Source organism: Aptenodytes patagonicus, chromosome Z (genome assembly GCF_965638725.1).
Source record: "Aptenodytes patagonicus chromosome Z, bAptPat1.pri.cur, whole genome shotgun sequence".
Classification (NCBI taxonomy): domain Eukaryota; kingdom Metazoa; phylum Chordata; class Aves; order Sphenisciformes; family Spheniscidae; genus Aptenodytes; species Aptenodytes patagonicus.
The window spans coordinates 39,121,395-39,146,421 of record NC_134982.1 but is presented as its reverse complement, the minus strand read 5'-3'; the positions used below and the strand labels follow the sequence as shown (position 1 = coordinate 39,146,421).

At 39.0% G+C, this 25,027-nt stretch overlaps 1 protein-coding gene across 3 annotated transcripts in view; it reads left to right on the top strand.

Moving 5' to 3' along the window:
• MLLT3 (MLLT3 super elongation complex subunit) overlaps positions 1-25,027 on the top strand; it is a 140,361-nt gene that overhangs the window by 103,830 nt on the left and 11,504 nt on the right. For all 3 annotated transcript variants that reach the window (XM_076362492.1, XM_076362490.1, XM_076362489.1), the window contains 3 exons: positions 15,898-15,970; positions 20,602-20,734; positions 22,318-22,417. In XM_076362492.1, coding sequence (XP_076218607.1) covers positions 15,898-15,970; positions 20,602-20,734; positions 22,318-22,417 — 306 coding nt within the window. The remainder of the gene's footprint in view (positions 1-15,897; positions 15,971-20,601; positions 20,735-22,317; positions 22,418-25,027) is intronic.

Genomic DNA, 25,027 nt, shown 5'->3' with positions numbered 1-25,027 from the left:
AAGGGTATATCCTATAAATATAGTCACATAAAGGAAAAGAAAAAGTGAAAAGTTGCAGTGTTGCATAGAGAGTAATGGAAGTGAAGATATGATAATGCTTTTGCTATACAGGAACGGTTATTTCAGGTCTGTTAATGCTTCATGATACTAACCAACATAGTTGCCTGAAGCTGGGAAGACACTTCTTCAGTGGCATGTTCTGGCATAATAATATGCTTTAAAATTCAGTCAAATGTTATTTCTTACTCTGGTACAGTTACAGTGATGGGTATCATAGCGTTGATGAACAAAGAATGTATCATTATTTAGGAGTATATTCGGTAGTAAAGTATCCAGGATTTATTCCTAAAATAGCTTTAAAAAAACAAAACCACAAAACCCAACTCAGCAAATTTGGGTTAGATATAACAAATCAGATTACAAATCAATACGTAAAAGAAAATTGTTAGGATACCACAAAAATATTAACTTTGAGTCAAGTGCATTTTTTCTAGTCTGTTACATTTATGACATAGTGCAAACCTAATACTGTATGAATTGTTGTAATAAAATTATGAATAACTTTGCTAAGAATTTTGTGAAGACAGTATTTTCTTCGCTCCATTGAGTAAGAGATGTTCTCATTCTCAAACACCCATGTCCCAAAATGGTGACTGTTCTCTTTCTTGGTATTAGCTCATATGCGTAACTATGCATATCGAACACAATAAATCTGTAATAAAAGGTGTAATGTAACAGAGCTGTCTGCAACTGCTCTGCAGCTAAGGTTGTATTATTTCACCTAGAATTATTTTGGTCGTGCTTTTATATTTTAGAGACTTCAGTTTGTCAGTAGGTGCACAAAAACATGTAGTTTTTGTGTGCATTTCTTTAAAAACAAAAAGTCGGGGGAGGGTAGAGATCTTTATTTCAGAGGTTTTGGAGGAGTCTTCCCCTGGCAAATACTCATTGCTTCTGAACTTTGCCCATTAAGTCATTCTTTTATAATATGTGAGAAGCAGGTGAAAGAAGTGGGACATCAGCAAACAGTGCTGGCATTATCTCTGGAAACTTGTCCAACAAGCCATATGGTAGAAGTTCAGATGAACTCGTACTGCTTTTATCAAATGTATTCACCAGAAGGTAGAACTTCCTGCAAAAGTAAGTTTCTTCCTATTGCTGGTCACACCGAAGGCTGTTTTTTAGAGCTAGGGGTAGTCAATGAGTTCTGGTTTTTAAGGATGACATTCTGAGGAGTCCTTATGGTAAAGGAAGCTGACAAAGATCATTAAACAGAGGTGCTGTTTCACTGGGTAGGAGCTACAGGAAGGCAATGCTGCCACTCTCCCGATTTCTTCAGTTACAGCCTCTGTTCCGTGAATTGAGGTGGGGTGTATTCTTTCAATTAATGGGCTTTAATTTCAGACAGAAAAGCAGGGTGAGCTCAACCCTTCTCAATATTGGCATCATGCTCTACCTAGTTCTGGGCATTCAGACTTGAAATACTGGCCTTTGCCTTTACGGAGTGGAAGACGTAGAGGTTTAGCACCCTCCGAGAGAGGTGGATTCTTTTTCATGTGGTAGAGCATGTCTGCCAATGGCTAATCCACCCTCTGAGCTGTCCCTTAGAATTCAGGTTTAAGAACACAGCCAGGTTAACATACTGTTGCTGCAGGGGCATTTCAGAAAGTCAGATGCTGTCCTCTGATGCCCTGCGGTCAATCCCTGTTTTGAGCTCCAAATGCCTTTATAAAATTACAGTGGGAAATAAAGCCAATCACATCCTTGCTTAGTGATAAACTTTCTGCCCTTGTTTAATAGCCTTTCTGTGCATGCCTTAAAGAATAAGACCACATACGGTCATTCCTCTGTGGTCTATTTGGCATAAGCTGTAGTGTGGTGTGCTGCTGTATTTATTTTAGCTCTGTTTTTCTCTTGACTTTGAGCTGCTGGCAGTGAAACATGTGCCTCCCATTTCTCTTCACAATGCTTTGTTGAGTATCGCTTTTCAAATACGTCTGTGATTTAAAGTGTGTTGGACTTCAGCATTAGTGATAGACTTGGTGTTCAAAACAGTGCAGGGCTTTTTAGAGTCATAGGAGCTAGCAAAGCTATTCAGGAGTGACATGTAGTATATTCAGTTAGAAATTACACATAAAGGCCGAGGAATTATTTTATTGGCTTTGGTATGAAGCATGTAAAGTAGGGTATGGAGTCAAAGCATGTCAGATTTATGGTTTTATGGAGGCGTAGGAGTATTAGCACAGTCCACTTGAAAACTCCAAAGATTTTGCTTTTAAATTCAATGGCAGGTTGTTTTAGTTAAAGAAAACTCCATCTGTTTGCTTCCTATGTGGGACAGTGCAGCAACATGATTAAAAAAAAAAAAAAAAGACTTAGGACTTAACCTTCTTGATTTTGCTGCCTGTCTGATCATGAAATATGATGGCGTTCTTGTAACATTTGTGTGAGCTGCAAGCTGGTGTACAAGATGGGGAAATACAGAGTTTTGGATCTGTGAGGCATTTTCCATGGCCGAGCTGCCGCTTCTGAGCTGTGGAGCTATTGCAGAAGGGATGCTCTGAACCTGTTTGATTATTAACAGTTTTGCTGGGCTAGGTAGGGAGGAAAAAATGGTGCATAGCTCTAAGTGAAGCTGCTGCAGCAGAAAGACACAAAGGAGATAAGGCAGATCATACATACATGTTCAGGTGTTAACAAATGTTCTTAGTGTATCTCCAGTTGCTGTGATCTAAATAAATTTTAAATCTGCCGTGCATGGAAGTGGTTTGTTGGTGAATTTTTTAGAGAATGCACATGGCTCTGTTGGATGAATTTCTGCTCCTGGTGTGATTATTTTGCACGTGATGTGTGTTGTTTTTTCCCTTCCTGCCTGTATATGTCCCTGCAATTGTAGCATTGCCATTAGTAATAGTAGCAGCCTTTTGGCACGTCAAAGCCTATGGAAATACAAACTGAGCAGAAATGCATGCTAGCAAATTGTGACAGCTCAGGGGTGAGGAGTTCCAGTTATTAAAAGCACAGTACTTTAGCAGGTCTTTTGCCTTTGGAAAAAATTGCCAACTCCTTCTCAGGAAGTCCATTACAGAACAATGAAAATATAGTAGTGATCACATAGACTATGGGTTTGTATTTAATTAACTGCTTGCATATCTTAAAGCAGTCTTAAAGTTACAACATCAGTACCTTCTTAAAGTAATCCATAAAATACCACTTTGGATCTGGCACATGATCTATTAATTTGACTGTTACAAAAGTGGAAGAATATTTTGAAAACCCCCATGGTCTTGTAAATCTTCCAGGCCCTTGTTGGCTGAAAAATCCTGCTTTCTGCCAGGTCTGGGAGCCAAAGTAAGATCTCTTTCAGTTAATATTTAAAGTTAGAAATAACAGTAGTGAAGCAGAGCTCCATGTGTAATTTTCATGTAGTTACCCAGGAGAAAAAAGGAAGCTAGGTTTTAATTTTTTTGTGAAACTGTGACTCTGTTAAGATCTTTAATGATGCAGAAGAGGATTGATGCTGATGATGTCCTTCATTGCAGGCTGGGCACCGTGGGTTTGCAACCTGTTATATTCTTAGAATCTTTACTTTTTGCTTGATGTTTTAATGCATTGTTTCCACATTTGGTTACTTTTAGTCCAGGTGTGAATGCTGCTGTTAAAACCCTGCCAGCCACTCTTGAGGGATTGTTTGCCCATAGTACTCCTGTGTCGAGGAGGTAACTCAGTAGTCGCAAACAGGTGGGTGTTAGCAGGTCATGTTAATACTGTACAGTCCAAGGTGTTTCCTTCCAGATATGTGCTCAGAGAGAAATAGTGGCCTAAGATAGTAAGACCTCCTTAGAGAAATGGTAGTAGGTACAAGTATGCTCTACGGCCTTCAGCATCTGCTGTAGTATGGCACCATTCAGCTGCTATACTAAGCCTATTTTAATTAGCTGTTACTATGAAGGGAAAAATGCTTTGGCTTCGCTCACAAAAGCTTAGGTGCATATTAAGCTGCTCTATATGTGGTGAGATGAACCATTGCTGGACGAGGAAGCAGCAAGATTGACAGGTAGTGATTCCTCTGTGGCAGCAAGCTCGGATGTTAAACTGAGATACTTTTGTTACCACGGTGTGTTAGGAAATCACTGGCTTACAAAAATGTTAAGGATTTAGAAATGGAACAGTGGAGAGAAACTATGTAGATATGGTTAAATGTCCAGGTTGCAAATGTAATCTTGTGAGAGTGAGGAAATTTTGCATTCTTGAGGCAAAGTCACAGGTATTGAGTTGTTTGGGTTTTTTTTTTTCAATTTTAGGCAATGTCATATTTTGACCAGTGAAATAACATCATACATTATTAGGCTACTAGTTCAGGCTTCAGTATTTTACTTTACTCACAAGTGTTGGCTACATCCATTTCAGTGGGGACTACTCATATGGATTAACTCAATCATTTTGCATAAATGCATTTTTGGATTGGGGCCTTATTTTCTATATTGCAACCCTGGAAAATTCTATTCACTTGCTAGCCTGCAGAAAGTAAGGATTTTAACTGGGTATGTGCCGTGCCAATATTTTCATTATGTTCTTTCTTTTGTGGCAAAAAAAGACTTTGTGCCTGGTCCAGTAAAGTCATGACAGTTTCAGGAGGCCACGATGATTGCAGTCAAAATGCTAAAGGTAGGACATTTTATTTTAATCACTATCAGGTGAGATCCTTTTCATACGGATTTCATTGCTTTGAAGTTGCTTTATCTACTTATATACATTATGTTGTGATCCAGAGAAATGGCTCTATATAATTAAAATAAAATACAACACCTGTTAGTTATCAGCTGAAATAGTTTAACTATGTCTACAATAGTTAGATCTATTCAAGGCTTTTATGCCCTTTTATTTTTATTTTTTATGTGGAACCATCGATTTTACAGTTGTTTTCTTTGGCAAAAATGGCATGTTTTACTCATGTACTTTCAAAGGTTTGCTGCCAAGCTGCCCGTGAAATTCATTAGATAATTTTGATAACGCTTCCCATTCAGAAGCTTGTAGTCTAGCGATGACTGATGTGAATTCTCCAGGACACACCATAGACGCACAATTTAATTTTTACATTTTACACACTGAGTAATCTCCTCAAGTTTAAATTTTATCAAGGCAGGATAAAGGCTGCCTGAAATCACTACTACCGTGAGCGTATCACGTATCATGCCTGTGTAGAATTAATGACAATTCATTGCGTGCTGTGAGGGGACTGCTGTTCAGCTGTCCATGCTGTGGAGCCCTGGGGTTGTATTGGGTGTTGGCACTTGATGCCGCACTGTGGGGGAATGCTGGGGGGCCCTTTCGGAATGGGCAAGGGATGCTCCTGATAAACATGTGCCTGCCCCAAACTCAAGGGTGATAGTGCCTGCGTGTCACTGTTTTCCAGTATTGACATGTGCATGTAACTCTGGTACAGGGAATAAGTGAAAGCAGATGTAACCCAGCAGTGCTCTTCCTTGCCCTCTGCGTAGCAGCCTGTTCCCTCATGATAACAGTGTCGACTCCTTCACTGCAAAATCAGGGCATGCCAGGCAGCAGTTACCATTTAGGGAAAGCCTCATGCCTGCAACTAATTCTAACAGTAATTTGGGTGCTTGCTGAAAGTGGTCCTACACGACCACACCAACAATAGAAAAACTGTCATTCACTTAAACTTTAAGAAGTGTTTGTGTGAATTTGGTTTAACTCACTGTGTCGTCATTCAGTAGTGCTGTCTTACTTGGCTTAGTCAATACCTTAGTACAGCTGATGTTTTTGTTAGAAAAAGATGTTGCAAAATGAATTTTCTTCACACTTTTTCCTACAAACAAACAGACAAAAAGCTTTGAGTAAAACATTCAGCTATGTTGGTAGTAATTCCTATAAAACCTAACATTTTCTATTGAAAGCCTTTAAGCAGGCTTGCATCTTCCCTTGAAAATAGAAATCCTTATCTGCCCAACTGAAATAGGTAGTTTGTGCTTCCTCTGCCGTCGAGTACGTTTGTGGGGTTTCTAATGTTCCTCTCTGAGCAGCAATATCTCACGCCATTTTTTCCCATTCGGGCCTGAAAACAAGTAGGTGCATATAGCTTTGGTGATCAGACTTCTTTGTTATAAGAGTGTGTGGCTATGAAGGGACCAAGAAATTTGCTAATTTATGCTGACTTTATCCCATTGAAAATGATAGTCCTTGCACACGTGTAGCACAGCAAGGCAGGGCTGTCTGATTCTAGGACATATATGTAGGGTTTTTCACATTATCTTGAGACATGTTACCTGTTCTTGTCGTGGATGTCTGAACCTCTGTGAAGGAATTGCTTACTGTGTACTAACTGTGCTGCAAGCCACCTGGCAAAAGTGAAGTAAATGATGGTCTGTGTTGTAGGGATTAACGTTCCAGACAGCAGAGTTAGAAGATAAGGATAAATGGAGCTATTTGCACTTGTCTGAATCTGTTTAAATATCCACAAAACTTGTATCATCACCTCAGAGCGATGTAAGAGGAGAATGTTTAAAGGTGGCAGATAATATATATACCCCATCACCAGGAGAGCTGTGTTTTGTAGCTGAGGTTAACAGGCAGCTCTACTGGTGCCTGAGCGCCCCAAGGAAAGATTACTCATGTATCTGGGGATAATGGGTACCAGGAGCAGCAGTAACTGGATCGGCGGCGTCAACATTGATTACCCCGACCAGAAAATCATTGCAAAGTTTATGCCCTTTAATATAATTGTTGGTGAGCAGTTGTGATTAGGACAGAAGTAAATCAAATAACTTTGCTGCTTTGTGTGAGGTCATTTTAGGTATTACCTAAATATTGGGAGGAGATTACATGAGTCCAGCCTGTGTGTTTTTAATGATTCAAATTATCAACTGCAAAAGTATTATGGTTTAAACCATGACAAGAAAAGAGTAGGTATAGGCTGTGATAATTTTAATTTCTTTCATTGTATGAATAATCTTTTTCCCTTGTCCATGCTGCTTTAATGCAGTTTAGTTAATACAATGTAACTTTATTCTATGGATGAAAAGGACATGGTTTCAAGACAGTGCTTATTGAATTGCATCTTCCACAAGGAGAGTAAAATATCACGAGTGGCAGGAATATCAAGCAAAGAGCCATGGTCTGAATATTCTGTAGAACAACAGTTCAGTTGCAGAGTTTCTCAGGGGAAAGGCAGGTTCAAGGCCAAAGGAAAAAGCCACTCTTGGTGTTCTTGGTGACCTAAATTTGCTTTGGCAGAGGGCCATTAGGAATAGATAAAATTTTGCAAGTTAGATGTTAAAATTTTAGCCAAAGAAAACAGTTTGTAGATGTGATGGTGCAACTTGATTTATTTGTGCCATATGCAGCCTTTTTGATCCTTTGAACACTGTAAAACTCGAGATTGATCAGGGTTGTCAAGTACATGAGATCTTAATTTAGCCAATATTTTAAATAATAATAATAATTAGTCAATATTTTTAATAACTTTAGTTACCTGTGTCAATTACATTACAAATATATTACACTACATTATAACGGTTTGAGTGAAATGTAGTTTAAATATAAACAAGTATTAGATACTAATATTTTTTTGAAGAGATTTTCTTTGTCTTTATCTTGCGTTAGCAACTTTTTACACCTTATGAAACAGTTGCAAAACTCTTTCTACTAATATAAAGCTGAGATCACACTATCAAAAACCTATTGTAAGTCTCCAAAGCAGGGACAAGGAGCTTTAAATGAGTATTATTTTTTGTAGTAATCAGTGAAAGTACATGTGTAGGCAAAGTTACAGCATGCAGATGTGTCGGCTGTAAATGGTAAAATACCAGTAAAATGACAGCAATGTGTTCTGTGCTTTTTTTTCTCAGAGAATAAGCGTTTTATAGTTCTGTGTGTATATAATATGCATGATCTTTTGTGAAAACTACTAGGCAAATACATGATAATATTAGAACAGAGCAATTGCTTAGGAACCATACTGCCAGATGCCTCAAATATCTGTAGAGAAAAATGTGTGAAGAGCATACTGTTGCCAACCATAACATCTAAAAATCATTGTTCAGACTACAGTATCACAAGATTGGGTAAAAATTATGAAACTTTGAAAAATAGTTTGAGGAGCTTTGTTTTGTTTTAGGGACTCGAGAATTTTTTAGGGTACAACATAGATTTTTTTTTTTTTCTCTCTACAGATTTTCACTGAAATTGGAATGTATGGAAATGAAAGCTGAGATTTTCACATAATCATTTAAATCCCAGGGTTTAAGTTTGAGGAAAAAAGTAAATATTATGAGGCTTGCTGTAAAACTGACAAAGCCAACAAGGATGGCATGGAAGAGCTGCACTAGATCTCTCTATAGTCTATGGTGAAATTTTGGACAATTTTTTTTATTTTCTGGAACGTGGATTCAGGAACCAGTGGTCTGCAATAGCAAAGACAGTGCATGGGGACTCTGTGGCAGCACTTCAGAGGAAAAGCTGTTGTTTTTCATATGTTTAGGTCTGTATTTACTTGATGTGTATGACCTAGACAAGATTTCTGCATAGTAAAGGTTTAGTGTAGAGTCATGCTGGGAGCACTCTACAGAGTTTGAGCTACATAAGAAGAGAGAGGAACTATGGTGAATTTGCAAAGTCTGTGAGTACCTGCTGAGAAGACCAGATCTCTAATGGTGTGGAAATGTACCATAGTGCAGAATAACATCCGTAAAAGAAGTTTTACATGTAGTGAGATTGTTCTCCAGCTGCTTCTTTGTTAATACAAGTGAATGAATTTCTAACATCAGGACCTCAGATCTGGGAGAATTTAGGTGAACAACCTTCTTACTGCACCAAAAGTGGCAGCAAACTGTCTGTTTAGTTTCCCAAACAATGATCTGGGACTGCATCAACATCTGCCCTTCTCAGTGCTGATATGTAAAATAGGGCACAGGAGAGAAAACAGGGCAAGGGAAGAGAATCGGGAAGTGTTGGCTTCCAATACGGCAGCTGTCAGGGCTGGCCAGAACAGCCACCACCTATCTTCTACCATTGCTATTATTCCCATTAGAGCAGAAAATGTAGATTAATTGAAGGAAACACTCACATTGGCTTTAATACCTAGGCTGAATTTTCTAGTTTGTATCTAGTACTAAAATTGAGGGTTAGACTTTCTTTCTAAAACACATTTCTCTCCTTTGTTGGCTAATGAGAGCTTTGTGTATCGAATGTGTGAAGGTTCTCAAAGGGAAAGTTTAAAAACTGTCAAGTCAAACTCCCAGAAAATAGGTATCTGAGTATTGCTTGTCAGCTTAATTTGGCCTTTCCACACTTACCAGAGTACGGAGTACAGACAGTCACCATTCTCTCATCCCAGGGCTTTCATGCCACTGAGCTTACAAGATAAGCAATATTCTTCAAACAAGTGATTTATTTAGCATATCTTCATCTTCCATCAGTGGGCCCCATTTTTGTGGGTTTTTATTTCATATAATTCAGACTTTGAATAGATATAGAGCTGTTAACTTCCCCACGTTGTGCTGCTCATACTTTATTAATTCTTCACAAATGTTGATGTCGTTTCACACATTTCTGGGGAAATGTGGTCCAGATAACACAGTTTTTAGTGCCAATTTTTAAAAGCCTAAGACTTTATATAACCTTGTCTTTGCCAGCATTACCTACATATTCAGAACAGAGATTTCATCCTTCTTGGTTGGGATTATCTGATGAGAACCTCCATTGGTTTGCACTCTGCCTCTTTTACTTTAAGGACGATGTTCATACTCACATGACCGTACACTTTTTTAGTTTAGTTTACCTTTAGTTTACTCATTATCTTGTAGGCGTGAAATCCATGGAAATTGTAGTATTCAGCTGCTCTACGTGAGAAACCATAATCTTCTCTTCTGTACTTCTTTGCCTGCTTTACTGTGTGTCTTCCACTCTTACCAGTAAGATTTCTTCAGCAAAAATATTTTTACAGGCAACGGCCTTCACTAGTGCTTCATCTTTCAACTGTATTGTGCAGTGTACTGCAAAAGAATTGTTTTATTCATGTCTTAGCTCGGTCTCCTGTACATGAGTCTTTTCTAAGTCTTACACTAGCTTGAACATTTCTGAGTTTTTATGTTAGCAGTGTCTCAAGTTTATTTTTTCTTTATAAAGCTAAGACAAAATATGTACATAAATATAGAAGGAAAAAGATTTTCTTTCAAAAGTAGATACATGTTTCAGTAGGAGGGTCTCTAAAGAAACACAAATCCTGCTTCATCCAGTGCAATTGTTCAGATGAAACAGTTGCAATGTTTGGCTTAAGGTCTTCTCTGGATACTAATTGTTAAATGAAGCTTGTGTTTCAGATTCACAGAATCACAGACTGGTTGAGGTTGGAAGGGATGTCTGATGGTCATCTGGTTCAACTCCCCTGCTCAACCAGAGCCACTTACAGCTGGTTGCCTAGGACCACATTTAGGTGTTTTTTAATATCTCTAAGGAGGGAGACTCCACAACCTCCCTGGGCAACCTGTGCTCGTGCTTGGTCACCCTCACAGTACAAAAGTGTCTCTTGATGTTCAGAGGGAACCTTTCATGTTTCTATTTGTGCCCATTGCCTCTTGTCTTGTCACTGGGCACCACTGAAAAGAGCCTGGCTCTGTCCTCTTTGCACCCTCCCTTCAGGTATTTATATACATTGATAAGATCCACGAGGACCCTCAGGTCCTTTTCTGCCAAGCTTCTTTCCAGCTGGGTGGCCCCCAGAATATGTTGGTGCATGGGGCTGTTCTTCCCCAGGTACAGGACTTCACACTTCTTCTTGTTGAACTTCATGAGGTTCCCATCGGCCCATTTTGCTAGCCTGTCAAGGTCCCTCTGGATGGCAGAATGACCCTCTGGCATATCACCCACTCCTCCAGTTTTGTGTAATCAGCAAACTTGCTGAGGGCACACTCTGCCCCATCATGTGGATCATTAATGAAGATGTTAAACAGGACTGGACGCAGTATTGACCCCTGGGGCACACTGCTAGCTACTGGCCTCCAAACAGACTTTGCACCACTGATCACCAACCTCTGGGCCCAGCCATTCAGCCAGTTTTCATCCGCATCACTGTCTGCTCATCCAGCCCATACATCAACACCTTGTCTATGAGGATCTTAGGGGAGACAGTGTCAAAGACCTTACTGAAGTCCAGGTAGACAATATCCACTGCTTTCCTCTCATCTACCAGGCCAGTCATTTCATCACAGAAATTTAACAAGTTGGTGAAGCCATGCTGACTGTTCCCTGATGATTTTTCTCATCCTTAAGTGCCTGGAAATGGTTTCAAGGATTAGCTGCTCCATCACGTTCCCAGGGATCAAGGTGAGGCTGACTGGCCTGTAGTACCCTGGGTCCTCCTTTTTGCCCTTCTTGAAGACAGGAGTGACATTTGCTCTCCTCCAATGTTTGGGCACTTTTCCCAGTCACCGTGATCAATCAAAGATTATTGAGAGTGGCCTTGCAATGACATCTGCCAGCTCCCTCAGCACTCATGGGTGCATCCCATCAGGGCCCGTGGAGTTGCTCAGGTATTTGATACGGAATTTTTGTTTGAAATTATTATAAATAATTAAGGCAGCTAATTGTATCAGTACCTTAGGTCACATTCTCTGCCAAATGACTGTCTCTGCCTCCTCTCAAAAATCAATAATCTGGCATTTACTGTTTAAAATTTACATCTCCTTAATCTTAAATTGCTTCTCTAAATAATTTTTTAGTTCCTTAAATGTCATAGTTATTAATAAATATTTCTATTTCTATAAGAAAATAATTCCACTTCCTGCTCCATACCGCTGTTCTTCCATCTTCCCTGTGAGCTTGCAATCTGCAAGCTAACTTTTGTGAATGGTTAAAAAGGAGCCGTTTTACCCTACCTTTACCCTAACCCTATTAGGTTAGTTGCTAATGGAGCGGCTTGACAGGAGATATGGTGATACAGAATTTGGGCAGGGTGCAGGCAGCTCAGTTCAGGCTTACGATACCACGGACACCCAAACAGTGTCTCCCCTTGGCAGTGGCAGATGTGGACACTTGGTGGATGAGGTGGGGTTGTTCTGTCCTTTGAGCTACAGGCGGCTTGGATTACTCTGCTGAAAACTGAGGTGGTGGTCAGTGACAGGGCCCTTAAGAGGCAGTAGAATTAAGTACAGGAGTCCTGTTAGAGAAGAAGGCTTGTCCTGCAGGACCATGTTCTTGCTCCCTGAGAAGCTAACTTCGAAGTGGAAGTGGAAGTAATACTCATCTATATGCAGTTTTAAGTGGATAGACTTTTCAGTATGTATGGCACAGGGAAGCATAAATCTTTAGACTATTGTGCATAAAAATAGGAAATATGTAGACTGGCTGATACGAAATGGGATATTACTACATCACTTACAAATTGTTTCCTGAAATAAAATTTAAGCTTCCTTTAAAAACGGTTCAGGGAAAGGCAAGAAAAGCCATTGCCACCCACATACAGATGTTTTCTATTTTTAAGTAAGGAGCTTGAAATCATGGGGTTTATTTTTAGAAGAAGTTACATGAATCCGGACAACCATGAAATATTACAGAAACAGATCTGTTATATCCTGTGTCATAAACAGGTGAGTTTGCCTGAAAATTGTTTGCAGCTCAAGAGTAAGTTGTTGTACTATTGGTAAAAACAGGCAAGAGTTTAGAAATGACAGAAGCCAAGTGATTCAGAGCTGGTGAAAAAGGTACTTTTTCAGGGAAAACTTGAGCCAAAGAAAAGTCCCTTTTCTTGCTGAACAGTTTCAAAGCATAGAATCCCTCAACCAGGCCTAATAAAGAAGCCAGTGTCTCCTGTGCATCGGTGTAAGAGCACTAAAATGGAACAGACTGTCTAAGAATGCAATAAATCATATAGGGTCATTGCATTAATGAACAGTTTGGGCCCTAACTCTCATTAGCTTGTCTGCAGGAAGAGAAAACTAGTAAAACAGGAAAAGGACATAGGAGAGAAGCTCTTTGCTGGTACTGTCTTAAGCTTTTATTGTTGAAGGACACCCTTTAGCTAATTTCAGACCCATTAAAGAAAAAAAAAAATCTCTTTGGTGATTAGTAACCAGTGGATAAGAGCAGAAAGCCCAAGTGAATAAAGCTATAAATACCTAAGTCCTTGGGATAACAGCCTGTAAAACTGTCAAAAAGGGTTGCTTAAGTGACAAAAGATAGCCTCTGGTAACTAGAAGTACCAGCACTGTCGGCACTAATCCATATTCTTATATGGAAGGCATTTTTTAATTCCTTCTAAAAAGGCAAGTCTTTTCTGTTAAAATGTTCATTCTTATGTTAAAAGCAGCTGTTTCTTCTGGATGCACTCTCACTGCAGATTTCTCAAAGTCAAAAAAGCTAGGTTTAGTTTCTGATACTTAACAATTTTAACATTTATGCTAATCTGTATTTCTTATACAATTTTCAGACAGGGCCATTTAAGGAAATAATGTAAATTTTTTCAAGAGGCATTAAGAACCCTTTTTAAAAGAATATGGATGATCATTTGTGTTTCACTGGGACTTTCTATGGTTTGGCTTCTCAAAGTGATCTTGCTAAAGCACAGCAAAATTTTTACCAGGAAGGTATTACAACAACTTTATGTGTATTCCTTCTTGTGATCCTGTCTCAATTAGTTAATGCTGGAAGAAAATTTTGACATGGAGGAATTTCACTGGTGTTTGCATGCCTTGTAATGTGAATGAGACCAGGACTTTTCCCTTTTTTCATTTCCAGTAAACTGGTTCAAAAAAGAAAGTAGTGAAGTTTTAATAGTGACAAATATCTCCACACCTGTGTGATTTTTTTTTCCCCCTACAGTTTTAGCATTTCTTCAAGTATTGTAAACTGAATATGATAGTCTTTTAGAGTTTGTTACTTTTTTAAAGGAATGGATTTTATGTAAGTTAAAGTTCATGTTGAAATTAATAAAGGAAAAATACAGTTAATGGAAATCTGCAGAAACCAGTTGTCAGCTAGTAATTTTGCTGCAAAAAGCAGAAAGTGACAGATAAACCAGATGTTTAAGAGTAACCTGATGCTGGAAGACTGAAATTAGTTTCCAGAATGGTGATGTCTTTAAAGTTTGCATTGACTCTTGTTCTTCATCAGTGCAGTCTGTTTCATGTTATCATAATTATTTTACAGCTAAAAATCTTGTATGGTTTTGCAGAAGTTCAGCCAGTAAAACATAATAAAAGTTTTTTTCAGAATTACTTGATTTTTGGAGCAGTGTCAAGTGATGCTGCAGTGCTTTCCAAAAAGGTCTGATGCTGTGGACCATGTAAGAATCTCTCTTGGTACTCAGAAATGGGTTGTGTTGTTGGTTGGGTTTTCTTGCACAGGGTTAATTCACCTGTATACAAGCTGTATATACACCCATACAGTCAGGTCCAGAGTTTGTGTTTTGACTGTGTGTCTGTGAGAACTGGAGCTGGTGTTGGTTTGAGGAGAGCAGATGTTAATGGTGTTTTTCTCAAGCATTCTGTTGCCCAAATAGGCGTCTCTCATTGTGAGAAAAGGCAGTAAAAGGCTGTAAATCTGCCTGCTCGTTATGAAAGGCAACAATAGATGGATTTATGGAGAAAAAGCAACTGTTAGGCTTAGGTAGCCTGTGTGCGTGAAAACTGAGTTTTACAGTGACTAGGTATTACTGCTGTTATTTTTGAGAACAATTTAGTTCTAACTTAATCACGAGGGATATTGTACAGGCAAGGAGAGTCAGAAAACTTTTGTTAGCCTGGATAACATGTCACAATAACACAGTTGTATAAAATTTAAAGTGTAAGCAGGTTTTCTTTTCAATAGTAGATTTTTAGATTGTTACTTCCTAACCTGATTTTCACCATGCCTTCTGCATGGACACTTCTTTCTTGTTTTATGTTCTCTGTTAGCATCCCCTGTGCCCACATACCAGATTTGTTCTTTGTCTCATATACCCAGATGAGTGTGCAAGTACGTACCGACATCCACGTGCTTCAAGCCACTAAGCCTAAGAAACAGCAAAAAAGTATATGGAGACATGCAACATGGTAGCAGGAGGCAAGACTTCTTAGTACAACCCTCATAAGCCATAACCACTATGAGAAAAATTATACAGAATTTTTAGATCAAGTAATAGGCTTTTCTCAGTAATTTTACAGAATTTTAGAGAGAACTTTATACATTTTAAACAATAGTGGAAAAACAATGTATAGAACTGTTTGTTAAATAATGTGAACTGATTTTAACAACTCTGTTTTAAAAATCTAGTTCTCTTTTGTAATCTGTGGGTTCCAGATAATTTCTCTCTGTAACAAGGCAGTCTTTCTGGTTCAATCACTATTACAATCTGTAGGGTCTTAATACATATGGAAAGTGTTGGGATGAGGAGAAATCCAATAACAGCAGAAAAGTTTATTTTGAATCCTTATCTTAACACTTATTTTCTAAGGAAGAAGAAAAAAACTGTCTGAAGTTTTCTGTCATTTAGTGTGGTCTGCTCAGGTCTTCCTCTGTTTTTTGTTTCTATTACATCATTACTAATTTGGCAAATGTTACAACTACAGTATGACAAGGACACGGGAGCCTTAGGTCTATCAGAAACTAATTTAGGCTCTCATGTTGTATAGCCTTTCAAACAAGGCATTGGGAACTTCTTGTTAGGATATCGGCTTTAGTAAAGAACTAGACATGATGTGGTAGTGTGTATGTATGTTGAGCGCATAGCAATTTACACAATGTTTGCCTCACTGACACCTGAAATAAAGATCTTTGAGTATTATTCTGTTCCATAGTTCTTTTTTCTTGACAGCGTGCCTTAGGCAGTAACTAACAGTAAGAGTTTTAGGCAAAAATGTTTCTTACAATGTTACTTATTTTCTTTTTTTTTCTCCTTTTAAGTCTGAACAGCCCAGTCCTGCCAGTTCCAGCTCCAGTTCCAGTTTTACACCATCTCAAAACAGCAGACAACAAGGTACCAACAAAGGAAAAGACGTTGAAAGGAACGTGTGAAATGAAGGGGCCAATAAAACCAGAACTGGTGGTATCTCATTACCATTTTTCTGCTGCCTTTCACAGCCTGAACTGGCCACACTTTTGTTTTAGAGACTTTTCCTCGGGTTGTTTTCAGATGCGGCTCTAAGGAAAAAATAAAAGGGGAGAAAATGTGTATCTGAGAAAAGGGCGTGAAGGGTATTTGTTTTGAAGCACTAAATACATGGCAGTCACTTAACAGATGCTAAACTCAAAAGAGCTTCAGTTTCTGAGGTTGTCCATTTGCAGGGTTAGGTAGCAAGGCATGTGGCTCCATCTGAAGCCCTGCTCAGGAAGGTGTGGCTTCCTCTGGGAAGCCCAAGAATGTGTGTATGCGGACCCTTTCAAAGGGCCGTGATCTTCCCAATTTTAAGAGCATAAGGTATTTACTTTAGATACATGTCAGGGGAAGGTGATGGTTAGACTTTAAGTTGACTTGAAGTTTGCATTTTGGTTTTCTGGCTAATAATTATGGTTTACTTGGAACTCAGTAAAGAAATGCATTTTTTTTTCCCAGAGAACTTGCCAAGGCAGGTTTTCAGTAAATAAGTTGAGATTCATTCTGCATGATCTGTTAAACTACTTAGTTCCTGCTTGGCCTTTTTCCCTGGGTTTATAAGATTGTACAACTGATACATTCTTAATCAGCTTTTGTTTTGTTCTTTGGATGAGGAGCATTAAAAAAGCAGCTTTTGACTAATTAAAATTGCATTTGTTTTATCCATTTACATTCCTCAATGGTAGACTTGATTTAAGGTTATGAAAATACATTAGTGCCTCAGGCAGACAGTTTCTTTTTAAATAGATCTACACATGATGCCTATCTGTCCTACTGCCTTTCTGTAGGTGACTGGTACTGATTTTCTAATGTGTTCTGGCAGCGTTACTCCAAGTGAAAGAAAGCAAGAGCTGAAGTGAACTGTGGTTGATGACTGGCTTCAGGCATTTGATTTTTACCTAAGGCTAAACAGAACCCCTTCTTGCTGAAACCCCATTTTTGCTCTCATGAAAACCTCATCAATGGTGTGAACTGTCCATTACAAACCAAGAGATTTGGATACCCATTCCTGTATCTGTTATCTTATGTTGGGCAAAAACCTGTTGACTTAGTATTTTCTTCTGAGCAGACTGGATGCATCCATCTCTTCTGGGTCATATATAAGATATTTCACAGACTGTCTTTCAGTTTTTTGTACCTTCTCAAGAATAGATGGGAGATTTTTCCTCTGATGTGAACAACTCTGAAGTGCAAATGGTATATATGTCTCCTCTTTCTTGCCACAGTAAATAGTGATTTCTGCTTCTTTCTGGGAGTTCCAGTTAACTAAATGCGTTCGTTGCCCAGGCCGTGCATTTGTATGTCAAAGGGATGAAGCACCAGGCATACTGTGGCATGTTCACACTGTATGTTGTGCTCTGGTCAGAACCCATACTTTTTTCCCTAACTACAAGTTACCTGCCAGGGCCATTGCTCTTTTTCCGTTGCGTTCAAACTCCAATGCTCACTCAAGTGTTAGAAAACCGCAGCATGAACTTTTTTCACCTCTTTCTGCATAAGCAGTGGGCTAACCTAAGGTTCTTTAAGTTGTTCTGCCCTTGGGGCTTACTCTGATATTTCTCTGTTTCCTTACCAAGAACACTTGCTCTTGGGCAGCTCCTAGTTTTCAGTTTCTCCTTAACTATTCTGACCTTTTAGGGGATAACAACTTCTCAAACCCTTAAAAAGGTTGTCATGGAATTTTAAATTAAGTGTTAACAAGGAGCAGAAGATTAACGGTGACATCACTATCAGTGCTAGAAACAAAAGACCTAAAAATTAATGCCTTGCTGATTGTTAGGAAAGTCTACGGAAAAAGCTGGGTAGCTGGGTACAAAATGCCTATTCAGAGTCCCAGATGTGGTCCTACATAAGTGAAAACAGGTTGTTCAATGTCTATGGGGCTGTCAGTGATGGATGTGTCTCAGGAGTCTAAGTTCCTTTTTCTCCAAGAAAGAGGAATAAGCCTGTTGGCAACTTGAGACAGGACTGTCTGATTGTCCCAGAACACAGCAAGGGGGTATCAGGGGATAAAATGGTCCTCTGCTATACTTGGAAAAAGGACATAGGCAAGAATAATGAGTTAGCTTAAGGCTGGGAGAGCAGGCTGTGTAGGGATCATGAGGAATGTGTGCTGGTTTTCTTTCTGCTTCCATTTAAAAATAAAATCAAGGACTGATGTTTTGGGTGACTTGCAAGCATAGCTACCAGTTTCCATGTTGTGGAGTTACGTGCTGCTGTTTTATGCAAGATCAGCTATTCATATGTCATACTAAATTTCACTACAAAATTAGGTTTTGGTTGATTATTTTACCTTTCCTCCCACTGACCTTTCCCTCGGCTCTTTCATCAAGAGTATGATGATGCTTCCCTTTCATCTATCCTTTACCAAGTCTTTCCTATCATTTTCTTCCTCCTGTATATTGTGGAGAGGAGAGGAATGCATTCTCAGAAGCTGACTTTGGCCTATGGAGTGGAGTGAGACTCATCTGCTCTCAGTGCAGACAAAGATGACCGTCTTCAGTAGGACTTTGGTGGTGGTTGTTAGTGTCTTTGCCCAGTAAGGTGTAAGGAAACTAGTCTTTCTAGGCTAAGCCTAGCCTGTGGAAATACTCTTGTGTTCTACCCTTTTATCTCTCTTGAAACATGGAATCCTTCTTTGTATATTTATAATTTAATTCTCTTTTCTAACCCTTTACCTCAATTCATTTAGCTCCCTCTGCCATGTCTCTCATTCACCTACCTCAACAGTCAAGGGCCAGTAAGAACATTTTCCAAAAGATCAAAATGGGCAAATTCTTTCTTCATCCCTGTGCTGATGCTGCTGAGAGTGCCCTCTCTCCTTCCTTTTTAAAAGGAATATGTTTATTACTACTGTTAAAAGCTAAGGAAGGAGTCCTGTCCCTTCTTCAAGAGTCAGATGATTAGATATTCGGTCAGACTACAAGTTACCATTTGCAAATAGCTGAGCGTTGTCTGCCTGAGACCCAAACAGGAACAGAAAATGGAGCACGGATCAGCTGCTTCTGCAGATCAGCGGTGGTTGCGTGGACAAGAAGCACTTCCGTATAGCTCCCCTTTCCTTGTCGCCTGCACAAGTGTCTGGTCCACCAGGAATTTGCCCATCAACACCATCTGGGCTTCTTCCCAGCCAACCCTAAGGTGTAAAAACAGAGAAAAGAAACCATTGATCTGAACCTGCCCAAACTGTGCCAATTTATGAAAGTATTAGTGCAACCTTAGTGGTAAATCGTTCTCAACATCAGCTTTGAAGTCACTCGCACAAAACTAGTAAAAATGCCTGTGACCTGAGCCTTGCTAGGTCTGGAATAATCCATAAAGCCATTCCTCCCATGAAGGGAACACCCTCCCTGTTAGGAGTATGACCCTGAAGATAGACAGAGGTCTGTCTTCTGTTCTGGCAGTGACCAGGGATGACAATCCTTGACTCTGTTTCCCCATTAGCAAATAGATAGTTGCAAGCTTCATCTCCTTTTGAAGAACACTCTGAAGCTCACTTCGTTCACATTAGTACTTCGTGTTTCCTGGGCTGAACGAATTACAGAACCCTAATAGTAATCGCTGTTCCTGCAGCCATCACTGTTGCTTTTATTTGCTGCTTTGTGTCTCAGATGGGCTGAACTTCAGAGTTAAATGCCCTGTGGCATCAGTCTTGCTTCCTTCCCTCTTCTAAGCTGCTTTTGCCCATTCTTATTTCAAGCAGCTGTAGCTTTACATTTCCCAGATATGTTAAACGTATTCCGCTTTCTGTAACTGTCTTTTACAGCAAAATAAATTGAGTAAAATCAAACCAAAATCCCAAACTGAATTTAATGCAGTTTTATGAGCAAGTTGAGCTTTGTACCTTCTGTTAATTCAGGAAAAGAGATAGCATGGTGTTGCGTGGGATTGATGCACTTGTTACTTATGAACATTGGCAAAGTGCTTGCTTGACCTGAAATTGACCCTGAAATAAAGGGAACAGCTAAAGTGAAATATATAAAAACCAGGAAGACAAAGACTGCCTTGGCCAGTACAAGTTAGTCAGAATGATTTGTTAGACTCTGCTTCTCAGTACATGGATTAACCTAGCAAATGTACTGTTACTGATCAGTGTGTCCCTGTAGATCTTTACTCGCATGTTTCCCTTTGAGAAATCAAAAAATGCTAAAACCCAGCAATGCAAAATAATCTTGCTTCTAATAATAATACAGTAATAGTCAATTTCTCCTGGCATGACAGTATTTTACTTACTTCAGCTATGGTCCAGGGGGCCAATCGTGCAAACGCTTGAACATATGAGTCACTTCACTGCCATGAGTAAGTCTATTGAAGCTGAGTTGCTCGTGTGAGTAAATGGATAACTCCCTGCAGGATAAGCCCCCAGTGCATTACTTCATTTGTTTAATGTTTAAGACTCTCCCCTCCCAACACTGTGTGGGGAGGGTAGTTTTCTGTCATCTACAAAGCTGGATGCATTGCCTGGAACACTGCAAAGTGAACTTCACTTGTGTATTTTATTGTCTCTGTTTCAGGTCCTTTGAGGTCTATAATGAAAGATCTGCACTCAGATGATAATGAAGATGAATCAGATGAAGCAGATGAGAATGACAATGATTCTGAGTTGGAACGACCTGTAAATACACGAGGAGGAAGCAGGAGTCGAAGGTGAGTGTCTTGTGATTGCAAGTAGCCTGGTGGCCAAGACTTGTGCTTGTTAGTAATGGAGTGAAGTCTAATGTTCTCAAAGAGCGCTGAGTAGCAAATGGGCAGAGAATTCAGACTCTCTTTTTAAAGCATATGCATGTAAAAATGCGTCTTCTGAAAACTATCAGTATTAGCCATTCCCAATACAAACTATTTCTGTACTAATCCATATGGTTATGATGGTCCTCATTCATTTGACTTTCCTTGATTTCATGCTATTGTGACTTCAGGGGAGTAGTCATAATTACTCTCTGGCATAAATGAGATAATATTAAGTCCTTCAATTGCTGGATGCTCAATCCAGTGAGATTTTTTATTCTGTACATAGTGTCTCATTTTTAAGGTCTCTCTGCTTACTGGTTTTAGATTACGTTGTTAAATCAGATCAGAATCAATTAAATTTGAATTCCAAGTAATTTCTGCGCTGCATGCAGTCAGTAATGTGTAAAAGTGCAGACAGAAGGTAAAGCAAGCATCTGTCACAGAAATTACTTTTTAAAAAATGTTTCTGCATCCTAGCTGCAACGCCTAGAGGGCGTTCCAAAAATCATCTATTCTTCGGGCAGCTTGAAGCTCCATCTGAATGTTGTTGAAGGTTATGGAAAACCTGAAACAGTCTCTCTCTCTTGAACCTTTTTCTAGTGGGTTCTTCATCTGATCCATGGAGTTTTGCTGTGAGTGCACAGCACCTGTGTGCCAGTGTCAGCTACTGCTTAAATGGGAAGGTAATAGGAAAACATTCATGAATGTCAGCTGCTTCCCTGGTGCACTTTAGCAGCTGGAATCAAGGAGAAAAAAGACCAAGATGACCAGCAGTTTGAGAATTTATTCGTGTCAGTGATTGTATAAAGGATTGTCTTAAGCTCAACTTGTCTCTAAGTGTGGAGGTTTTTTTTTAGTTTTTTAACAAAACCTTAAGGCTAATGTTTCTCTACCTTTGTTTTATCCCAAATAACTGTTTTTCTTTCTTCCAACAAGTAAATACTCCCTGTTGTTCCTAAGTAAATGAAGGCTGAGACTGACTAGAAGCTGAGCTTTTTCACGTGGCCTCTCCTGTGATAGTAAGTTTTTAAACTTTAGCCAGGAAAGAGAGTGTTATTTATGACGAAAAACAAGGAACTTTTCAGTGAAGCACTTGTCCAAGTGGGAAGTACAGCTGTTCAGAAAGCTTTTAGAAGAGCAGAAAAGTATCTCTACAAAACATTTTCCTCCTTCCTCGTCGCCATGAACAGAGATACAGACTCGCTCCAGGAACAGCAGTTTAATGTTCTAAATATTTAACTGTTTCTGTAATGTTAGCTGCTATTAACTGGACGTGTCATCTCAGCCAAGTGCAGGCAGACAGCCTTGTTCTCCATGCTACGCAGAGCTTTTTCCAGAGTGGGGCCCTGCCCGGATGCCTCTCTTCCACATGACCTTGATTAATGATGGCTTGCTTAGCAAGGGGTCATTCTTAGTGTCCTACCTCAACGTGCAAGCTCAGTTCACCCCTGTTAACAGCGTTTTGTCTGTAGGTGTAATCTCTTGGCTCTGTTTTTCCATAGGGTTAGTCTGAGTGATGGCAGTGACAGTGACAATAGTTCAGCTTCCTCACCACTACATCATGAACCAGCACCACCTTTACTGAAAACCAACAACAACCAGGTAAAGTCAGGATTCGTAAATGCAGTCCTGGGCAGCTGATACGACATTCTGATTACTTCAGTGCAGTTACTTAGTCTGTAAACTGACATAAGAGTGTTTTTTTCAGGAGAAGTAGTATTTGGTTTAGCAAATACTATAGACCAAAATAATGTTTTCATCGGTATTTTAAGAAATGCGTCCTTTTTGTATGAATTAGCTTTGTAAGGTAAACAATGCAAACTGGTTTTACAGCATCAGTTGTACAATTGATACAGCTTTGGGTTTGTCTTAGCAGTAGACACAGTTCGTATCAAGAGGCTCATTCTCAGGAGTTTATTCATTCATTTCTTCCCCTCTCCCCCCACCAGTGTTTATCTGGAAGAGACAATATTTTTTACTTCACTAGAAGACACAATAGTTTTTACTTCACTATCAGAGTATTTGTTCCATATCCGTAAGAGCTAACATTGTTATTATTTTTGAGGTAGGAAAGTAGGGTATTTTTTATTTTTCAGAGAAAAGAAATTAAATAACATAGACCTACAAAATACATCAGGGACAAATGAGAATTACAGTTTGGGAATTACCTCACCCTCAGTCACCGATAAAGTAAGCCTCTCTAAATATAAAAATTAAACATAAAAGCTGTTATTCTTTAAAAAAAATCATAATTTATAAAATACATAATTTGTCACTTATTTTAAGGAGCCATAATTCACTCTCAGTGTCAGTTGGATCATACACAAAGCAGTCATGATATTTAATAACTGGCAATAAATGGCTGCTTACAGTATTGATATAGTTGGAATAAAGTCTACAAGTATTAACAAAAGTTTGTGGTTTAGATGGTGAGTTTTAATGGATGAGTCTTTCCTATATCTCTTAGGTTAACTGCTTCAATTATCTTAGGTTAACTGCTTCAATTATCTGGCAGAAATTATTTACTTGTCATTGTTTTTCTAACAAGGTTTCCAATACAAGCTTACTGATAGTGCAAAACCAAAACATTATTATTCATGTCAGTTCAAATACACCATGGGGAAAAAAACCTAGGGAGTAGTTTGTGCACAGAGAGAGGAAGGAGATTCCATGTCCGGAAAGCATTCTTACTATCCACCAGAAACTCTGTAGGCTTTTCTATGTTGATCTGTACAAAAGTTACAAGTTTTTGAGAGAGTCTTTTGGGGAAAAAAGGAAACTATAAAGATGAAGAATATTGCATTTACTGGAGACGTAAGCACAAGAAAAATAAAACACCTATCTATGGCTTATTGTGTAATGAATACTAACTTCTACAGAGGCAATGCAATTGTTAAGTAATTTTAAGTCTCAATATCAGCAGCCCACTCAGTCACATCTTTCATGTTCCTTTCCCCTTCAGTGATCTAACAGAAGGTCTACCTGCGCATTTAGACACTCCAAACAATAGCAGTGTGCCAGCTAAAATGGAATGTCACGTACCTTCTTCCATTTTTATAATTGAGCTGAATTTTATAATCAAGCTGAAAATCAGAAATTTAGAGAAGCATTATGAGAATTCAAATTGTATGGACCGTAGCCACATTTGAAATATCTGCTTGGTAGCATAGTGCTGCTTGCCAGGATGATGCTTTTGACTGATGAAATCAGGCTTGTGTTGACTAAGTCCATTCATAGAACTAAAGTGCTAAGATGGAGTTAATGTTTCTATAAGCTTCCTCAGATGTGATTAGTGCTGTGTCTCATCTAAACAAGAGTGCTTAGGATGTTAGATTTCAACTACACATCAAGAGCACTGTAAGGAAGCCACTTTTTCAAATATACTGTGTCCTTGCTAAGGTTCTATTTGAAACCAAGAATTTTCTTCCTTTAAAAACAAGAAAAGCATCTAAAAGGTATTGGATCCATGCCTAGAGGTCTGGGTTTTTTTTTTTTTCAAAACAAGACTTGTTCTTCCACTGGCCTACACAGCAGTAACCCCAGGGGGTGCTGAATTGAAGAACTGGGTTTTTTCTTTGGAAAAGTATGTTTTGCTTTCTGGCCATGCATCGCTCTTGGCTAAGTAAATCCTTAGGTAAGGTTAACTCAGGTCTGCAGTCACTTTCTATATATAGGGAAATAGCTGCCTGCCTGCTGTATTCTTGTGGTGCTGATCACCCTGGGGAGCAGATACGCAATTTTAGTCATTTATATCAAGGGAAGTAGAAATGAGAGGGAACTTACAGAAAGCTGTCAGTGAGGCTTCTTGCTAGACTGGAAGACTTCCTTTTACAGTCCTTATTTCCTTGTTTTATTTGCTGAGTTTTGTCCCGTGTTGTGACTGTCCAGTGTGGTTTTGGAGATAATCATGCTAGTGATGTTAGTCTTACAATGAAATGTGAAACAAAATCTCCCATCATCTGTGATCATTTATTTTCCTCTGATGTTTTTCAGAAGAACTGATCATATTCCAGGTTAGGAATAACATGGTGATTTATTTTTTTTTAACTCTACTTTTAGCTTCAAAAAATGTGTGTTGTGTGTGAAAAAATTGGAAGAACAATCAACAGTTCTGTTTCCCCAAAATACTCTTCACTTTAGTCCTAAAATTTTCATATTAAGCATGGTGTTCTGCTGCTTGTTGACATGCTCTTCTTGACTGTGGTTCAATAC